The sequence below is a fragment of the Solanum lycopersicum genome, chromosome 5, assembly GCF_036512215.1.
Source record: "Solanum lycopersicum chromosome 5, SLM_r2.1".
NCBI classification, from domain to species: Eukaryota; Viridiplantae; Streptophyta; class Magnoliopsida; order Solanales; family Solanaceae; genus Solanum; species Solanum lycopersicum.
This window is the reverse complement of record NC_090804.1, coordinates 40,545,877-40,554,716: the sequence shown is the minus strand read 5'-3', so window position 1 is coordinate 40,554,716 and position 8,840 is coordinate 40,545,877. Positions and strand designations below refer to the sequence as shown.

At 40.4% G+C, this 8,840-nt stretch overlaps 1 protein-coding gene across 1 annotated transcript; it reads right to left on the bottom strand.

Moving 5' to 3' along the window:
• Nucleotides 1-224: 224 nt before the first annotated feature.
• Nucleotides 225-605, bottom strand: LOC138348808 (uncharacterized). The gene has a single exon (XM_069298389.1). The coding sequence runs from the start codon at nt 603-605 to the stop codon at nt 225-227; it is 381 nt and encodes a 126-aa protein (XP_069154490.1).
• Between the last annotated feature and the right edge of the window lie 8,235 nt (nt 606-8,840).

Below are 8,840 nucleotides of genomic sequence, written 5' to 3'. Positions count from 1 at the left end.
ACGGATGAATAGGACGGTCCATAGCAGGCGCAACGATCCGTCGATGTGTCCGTCAGTGACTGCTGTAGAGTAATTTTCTGCAGAATTTCTTGGTGATGTACCTACAAATTTAAAATTCATTAGTAGAAAAATGCTAGCATTACTAAAAAAAATGATAAGTATTGGATTGCCTCCCAACAAGCGCCTGATTTAATGTCGCGGCACGACTGGGGACCCTTGATTACTCAGACTTCATCAAGATGGTATACCTCTATCACTTCATTTGCTGATTCAGCATGCCTGAAATAGATTTTTATGCGTTGTCCATTCACCTTGAACCGCATACCCTCCTTAGTTTCCAACTCAACTGCTCCTTGAGGGAATAGTTGGGTTACCAAGTAAGGACCATTCCATTTGGACTTGAGCTTGCCCGGAAACAAGCGCAACCTGGAATTGAATAAAAGCACCAAATCCCCGACCATAAACTCCCACTTTTCAATTTTGTTGTCATGGTACTTCTTCATCTTTTCTTTGTATAGTGCTGAGATTTCATAGGCTTTTAGGAGAAATTCATCGAGTTCATTCAACCCATTAAGCCGTTGCTCTGCAGCTTCGCTCCAATCCATTTTTAACTTCTTCATAGCCCACATGGCTTTATGCTCTAACTTAACCGGAAGATGACAAGCCTTACCATATACAAGTTTGTATGGAGACATACCTATGGGAGTCTTATATGCTGTCCGGTAGGCCCAAAGAGCACCATCAAGCCTCCTTGACCAATCCGTTCTACTAGCATTCACTGTTTTTGACAATATCTATTTTATTTCCCGATTAGAAACTTAAACTTGCCCACTAGTTTGAGGGTGGTAAGGAGTGGCCACATTATGGCGAACCCCATATTTCTCTAATAACCCCTTGAACAATGTGTTGCAGAAGTAGGAGCCCACATCTCTAATAATGGCCCTTGGGGTGCCAAAACGAGAGAATATATTCTTTTTCAAGAATGTAGTGACACTCTTCCCTTCATTGTTTGCGAGAGCTATGACTTCGACCCATTTAGATACATAATCGACTGCTACTAGAATGTACTTCATGATATGAGAACTCACAAAAGGTCCCATAAAGTCAATAACCCAAACATCAAGTAACTCAATCACAAGAATGGGGTTTAGAGGGAGTTCTTGTTTTCTTGAAATACCACCATCTCGTTGACATCTGTCACATGCTTTAGCAAACCCATGAGCATATTGATGAAGAGTTGGCCAATAGTAACCACATTGTAATATCTTATGCGCGGTTCGGATACCACTGTGATGTCTACCAACGGGTGAGGAATGACATGCCTCCAACACACTCAACATTTCATATTCTGGCACACAACGCCAAATAAGCCCGTCGGCACAACTCCTATACAAGTATAGATCATCCCAAAAGAACTTCTTCACATCGTACGTGAACTTTTTCCTTTGATGAAAGGACAAGTCTGATGGAACAATATCACTAGCCAGATAGTTCGCAAAATTTGTGAACCATGTAATCAAGTCTTGTGAAGCAGCCAATACATGTTCATCGGGGAAAGTATCATAAATGTCAGTCTTATCTCCTAACTCTCTCATAGCTTCATCCTCTAGACGAGACAAGTGATCAACAACTTGATTTTCAGTTCCTTTTCTATCCAGCACTTCAAAGTCAAATTCTTTTAGAAGTAATACCCAGCGAATCAGCCTAGGTTTCACATCTTTCTTCGCCATCAAATATCTCAATGCTGAGTGGTCAGTATGCACTATAACTCTAGTACCTAGCAAATAGGAGCGAAATTTCTCAAAAGCAAAGACTACTGCAAGGAGTTCTTGCTGAGTCACTGTGTAGGTCTTCTGAGCTTCATTAAGGGCTTTACTAGCAAAGTAAATGGGGTGAAGGATTTTGTTTTTTCTCTGTCCCAATACTACACCAAGAGCCATCCCACTAGCATCGCACATTACCTCAAATGGACTGTTCCAATTAAGAGAAATAATGATAGGCGCAGAGACTAACTTTTCTTTTAGCTCACCGAATGCTTCAAGACTGGATTCATCAAAACTAAATTTACAATCTTTCTCCAGCAGTTTGCACAATGGGTGTGCAATCTTTGAAAAGTCTTTGATGAATCTCCGGTAAAAACCTGCATGCCCAAGAAAGCTTCTCACACCTTCCACAAAGATCGGTGGGGGAAGTCTCTTTATTACCTCGACTTTAGGTCGATCAACCTCTATGCCCTTTTCTGAAATGCGATGACCCAACACAATACCCTCTTTCACCATGAAATGACACTTTTCCAAGTTTAGTACTAAATTGCAGTCTTCACATCTCTTAAGGACCTCAGATAAATTGGTCAAACACCGCTCAAATGAATCACCAACCACAGAAAAATCATCCATAAAAACTTCTATAGTATCCTCCACCATGTCAGAAAATATTGACATCAAACATCTCTGAAATGTTGCGGGTGCATTGCACAACCCAAACGACATTCTTCTGAATGCAAAGGTCCCATATGGACAAGTGAAAGTGGTTTTCTCTTGATCTTCTGGTGCAATAGAAATCTGATTGTACCCTGAATACCCATCATGAAAACAATACCACCCTTTTCCTGCAAGTCTATCCAACATCTGATCCATGAAGGGCATAGGAAAATGGTCTTTTTCAGTCCATGAGTTCAGTTTACGGTAATCCATACGCACCCTCAATCCAGTAACCGGTCTCATTAGGACAAGTTCATTTCTTTCGTTGGGGACCACAGCCATTTCCCCTTTCTTAGGTACACATTGAACCGGGCATACCCAACTACTATCAGGGATTGGATAGATTAATCTAGCATCAAACCACTTAATGATTTCCTTCATTACAACATCTTGCATAGGAGGATTCAAGCATCTCTGATGCTCAATACTCGGCTTATGGTCAGGCTCGAGTTGGATTTTATGAGAGAAAATACCAGGAGGGATCCCAATTATGTCCGCAATAGTCCACCCAATAGCTCTTTTGAACCTTTTTAGTACCTTAACCAAACTGTGAACATGTTGTTCATCCAGGTCTGATGCAATGATTACCGCCAAAGTCTCACCATTTCCTAAGAATTTATACCTGAGATGAGGTGGGAGAGCTTTTAGTTCTTATTTAGGAGCCTCCTCTATAGATTGTTTCGCGGGTGGGACTCACGATTCTTCATATCAAGCTCAAATTTCTTTGGTTTAAACCAAACATCACCCCGGTCAAGAGCCGCGACTAATGACTCATACTCTTCAATGCAACTGCTATCAAAGTTAATTATCACTGCAACTAATGCCTCTACACCTAGACGTTCTTCTATTTGTGTCGCAGATGTCTCACCCATGTTGTAGGATATAGCAGATACCGATTGGAGCTCACCACTCTGCCTCATGGACTTATAAATATTAAAGGTCACTTCCTCATTGTTCAACCGAAATTTCATCTACCCCTTTTCCATGTCCACTAAGGCTGTACCCGTAGCTAGGAATGGCCTCCCAAGGATAACAGGCACTTCAAAATCAACCTCACAATCAAGAATAACAAATTCTGCCGGAAAGATGAATGACTCCACTTTTACTAGTACATCATGAAGTATCCCTATGGGCTGTTTTACTGTTCGATCAGCCATCAGTAGCCGCATCGCAGTGGGCTTGGGTCACCCAAACCCAACTTCTTGTAAATCGAGAGGGGCATGAGATTTATGCTTGCCCCGAGATCACATAATGCTTTCGCAAAATGTAATAGCCCGATTGTACAAGAAATAGTGAACGGACTCGGATCTTCTTTCTTTTGGAACAGAGATCTTATAGAAATAGCACTATAATGCTGCATTCTATCATCATCCTCAAAAGTAATCGGTCTTTTCTTTGTGACCAGATCATTCATAAACTTGGCGTGACCGGGCATTTGTTCTAAAGATTCTACCAAAGGGACATTGATAGAAAGTTGCTTCAACATTGTTATAAAACGCCGATATTTGCCATCCTCGGTCTTTTTCAATAATCTTTGAGGAAATGAGGGTGGTGGCCTAGGCATAGGAGTTACCTTTTTAGGCACTTCAGCATCTTTGGCAATGTTATCCTCTAAATCAGCATCAACATTTACCACTTTATCAGTATCTTTTGTCACCTTATTCTCATTAGATGGCATGGTGGGTCAATGGTCTGCTTGCCACCGCGAGTAGTAATTTCCATACAATGTCCATCATTTTTCGGATTTTGGACAGTGTTGCTAGGAAGAGTGCCCGGTTGCCGTGTGTTCACAGTTGCAGATAATTGGGCCAATTGTAACTCAAGTTGCTTAATCGATATTGCATGTGTATCAACTTTTTGCCAAATACCCGCTAAATCATTTCTCAACTCTTTTTCATGCTCATCACTAGCATCGAACCTCCTCATTATTTTGTGCAACATATCTTCAACTCGCGACATACTACCTCCACCATCCTTACAAGTAACTTCGCGATTTTGAGGAGGAACATAGGGTCCATTCCTGTCGTTTCTATTACCATAGTTACACCTGTTGAAGTTTTTGTCGCGATTGAAGTTTCCATCTCGGACATAATGACCCTCACGATTGTAGTCGCCATAGTTCCAACCTTTGTTCCCTTGACCTTGGCGCCAATTCTCCTGATTCGAGCCTTGGGAACTTGGTCGAAAACCCCCCATCTGTTCATTTACTGCATAGGAATCCTCTTCATAATAACACTCATCATTTGGAGGTAGTGGTTTAGCCAAGTAGTTGACTGCATTTATCTATTCTGCACCCCAGTGACATGTTTTAGTACCAACCCAAGCTTAGTTCTCATCTGAGCCATTTCTTCACGAATCTCATCTGTGGCTTGGTTGTGAGTGGACTGCACTGCGAAGGTGTTTCTTCCTGTATCGGACTTCCTAGTGCTCCAAGGTTTGTTATTTCAGGAGATTTTCTCTAATTTTTCACCAATCTCAGCATAAGGGAATTCTCCATAAGATCCACTTGCTATAGTGTCCAACACTGCTTTGTTGTTGTCATCCTATCCCCGATAGAATTATTCCTTTAGTGACTCATCATCTATACGGTGTTTTGGAACACTTCTCAAGAATGAGGTGAATCTATCCCAAGAACTACTAACTGACTCTCCTGGTAGTGCCACAAAGTTATTCACTCTATCTTTGTGGTTTAGTTTCATGGAGACTGGATAGTAGCGTGCCAAGAAAACATCCCTCAATTGGTTCCAAGTGAAGATTGAGTTGTATGGGAGCTCAGTGAACCATATAGCAGCTTCTCCCGTCAATGTGAGAGGAAACACTCTGAGACCTATTACATCTAGATCCAAATCCGGCCTCCCCACACAACAGTTACACACTGCCCTTACCTTAGCTATATGGGCATGTGGATCCTCAGAAGGTAGCCCTGCAAAACAAACCTCTGGCAGTGAGCATTTGCATCAGGCTACTAGTTACCACAAAAGTGTGGCCTGTGGGTAGAGGGGAAAAGACAAGTGGCCCATCCGAGTCTGTTATGTTATCATACCCTCTGTAGTATGCTTGGGGTCGTGGAACGTGATTTTGTCCCTTCTGTTGATGTTCACCTGGAGCATCGGGTAACATCTGACCATGAATATCAATCGTAGCTGGAATGTTCTGGTCTGGATCCTTATCATTTATTCCCAAGTTTCGATTCATATTGTGCAGTGTACGCTCTAGCTCTTGATCGTAGGGAAACAAGGGTTCTCTTCCTCTTCATGTATTTGGCATACAAGGAGGATAGTTCTGAAAAGAAATAAAAAACAATAAAACAAAGTAAAATCAAGAAAATATCAACTAAACTATAGTAATAAGTTCCAGTTAATCTAAAAGCTATAATCCCCGGCAGCGGCGCCAAAATTTGATACGCTCAAACTTACCTCTCGAATAAGAAGTAAAGCGTTCGTGTCAAGTAAATAACCCAACTAGTGAGGTCGGGATCGTCCCCACAAGGAAAATAATCTAGACTTAACTTCAACTTGTTATTACTATTGTTTGGTTAATGGCTTCCTTGGAAAGTAAAAACAATAATGGGGGGGGGGGGGGGGGGGGGTTCTATTTCTAAATGAGTGAAAATAAATAACGAACTTGGAAGAGACACTTAACAGCTTTGAATGTTGGGTTTTTAAGCAGTTAATCATACTAACTAGGGTTAACGTGTTCCCCACAGGTTCATAACTTGATAATTCTAACTATAACAATTCTTTCCTAGTATCTTGCATGCAAAGTGATAAGTTATGTATTTCTAAATCCTTGGTCCGGCAGCTAGAAAATCTCACTCCGCACCTTGGTCCGGCTACGTGTGTTGCTTTCCTAACCCTTATATTTACCTCATATTAAGCATCGTATTCGATATTTGACTAAGTTATTACATCGTACCAATCAATACTAGCCTATTAGATAGTATACACTAAATCTATGTTAATAATTCTTTTCCTATTATCTACCTCCTTGGTCAGGCAAGTAGCATTAAGGCGAGTTCTAACATTGGCCTTCCGTTAAAAAGACTTTTAAGCGAAAGAATTATTAATCCATGCAAGACACTAATCTAGAATTGTTATTTTAGTTAGGGTTTATCTCATTATTCGCCTATGGTTCCCACAACCCTAGTTATGGAGTTTAGTTACTCATAGCCATAAACACAATATTCAAATATATTAAATACGAATTCATGTACTTACTTCAATGAGAAAGAATAAAATCCAAATTTTGCTTGATTAATCTCCAAAGATCACTTGCAAGAATCTCAAAATCTAACAATAATACACAAAGTCTAATAATACGGAGTCTAACTATCTGGTGTCTAATCTCGTAGAGTCTTACCTCAAAAACGAGGTTTTTCGAACTATTTATAAAAAACAAAAACCTTATTAAACAAGGATTCTAATTGCTGGAAATCTGCCAAAACGCGGCTAGGTCGACGGACCACGCGACGGAGCGTCGTGGTCATGACGGACCGTCATAGACTCCGTCGTGCCATACTTGTGCAATTTCTTCAGCTGCTATCTTCATTCCCCTTGACGGCAAGTATGACGGACCGACATAAGCCCAACGGTCCGTCGAGGGTCTCGTTCCAAAAACACTTCAACTCGTGGAATCTGGGTACTGGGATCACTTCTCTGATCTTCCCGATGAACCTGTAGGATGGACCGTCATAGCCACGACGGACCGTCACAAGCTTCGTAATCCCACACTTGGTCAGACATCCCCATCTTCCTTCTGCAGCTGCACTACGCTACCACCTACGGACCGTCACAAGCACGACGGACCGTCATAAGCTCCGTAGGTGGTCTCTTCTGCAATTCTTCGCTCAAAATCTCCGCATTCAGCTTTGGACAGATTTCCTGCAAAACAAAGAGAAATTTATGTAAAAATTAGCACAAAAAGGCTTTTGGACAAACTAAACTTAAGGAAAAAGTATTAATAATACCGTGAAACTACGGTATATCACACATCATAACATAATTATATACTTCATAGACAATTCATATATATAGGGTTAGGGATTATGGTTCCTTGTCACCAACATCACAATAACACAAGTAGCTATAACATCATTATCACATAAGTAGGTTTCACCTTGCATAATTGAGATCAAAGGAGCAACAAGATCATACCTGATTGCCCTTCATTGGAGTGCATACTTCAATACCCAAGAACTCAAAACCAACATATGAAATAGGGAAATTCATGAAGTATAAACATAACTAAAATCAAAGTAAACAAGTGACACGTACATCACCCTCAACAATTCACCTTAATCAATCCAAGAATTTAGGGATTTTGGGGAAAGACATGGGTCAAGGGAAAAATCAGAAGAATTCATCAATTAACCATCAATTTATATCTACACAACATTAATTCATCATAATTCATCAAAATTCATCACAATTGATTCACAATTTCGTTTTTGAAAGAAGACCTATGTGATGAGAAAAACCCTTATTTTGGGGAAATCTAGGAATCATATTTTGAAGGACCTCTTGGGGAAACTAATCCCAAGAGTGAAATAAATCATACCTTATATATGATAAATACACGAAATTGAGTAGAAACTTGAGGGAATTGGTCTTCTTCTTCAAGCTTCAAAGCTTCTTCAATGGAGGACGAATTGAGAGAGAATGTAGAGAGAAAGGAGAACTTTTGGGATTTGTTTTAGGGTTCAGATTTTAGTGAGTAATTGTGAGGGATAACTGAAGTAAAGTAAATATATAATCCCGCCCATTAAATACCCAAAATATCCCTCACATAAATTTACCCTTTAATGAAGTCAAACTCGAATTCTATTTTTAGATTTTTCGTCGGGGAACAAGTCCGTGTTGCGGAGCTGTTCCCGCAAGATTTCAAAAACTAATTTCCATAACAATGGAGTACTCTACCTGCCCACGAAGCGATCTTAACTTTTTTCCTTGGGTGAACCAAGTCTGCGATGCGTACTTGTTCCCTCCAAGAACAAAAGTTGTAGCCTCTTGGCAGCTTGCTTGGTCAAATGAGGGGTCCTTTCGTGGACCCCTCGGGCAATCTTTTGGGGGTAGGAGCTGAAATTTTTCACCCTATATTCTAGGTTTTACCTTTTTAAAGTTATTTTACAATTTTTGGACTTCATCTGACCCTCTAAAACCTTCACGAAACCTAGGTACGTCAACTACTTAAATTTACTAGTTTCCAGACGTTAAGGCTTTTATGTAATGCTATGGATACAGTACCTCTCAATGAATCCTTTTATACTTATTTAGTTCTAAAACCATCATTACTCAACATATAAGGCTCTAGTATAAGTCATAGAATTTCCGGGTATGTCAGGAAGACATATGGATGGAATAT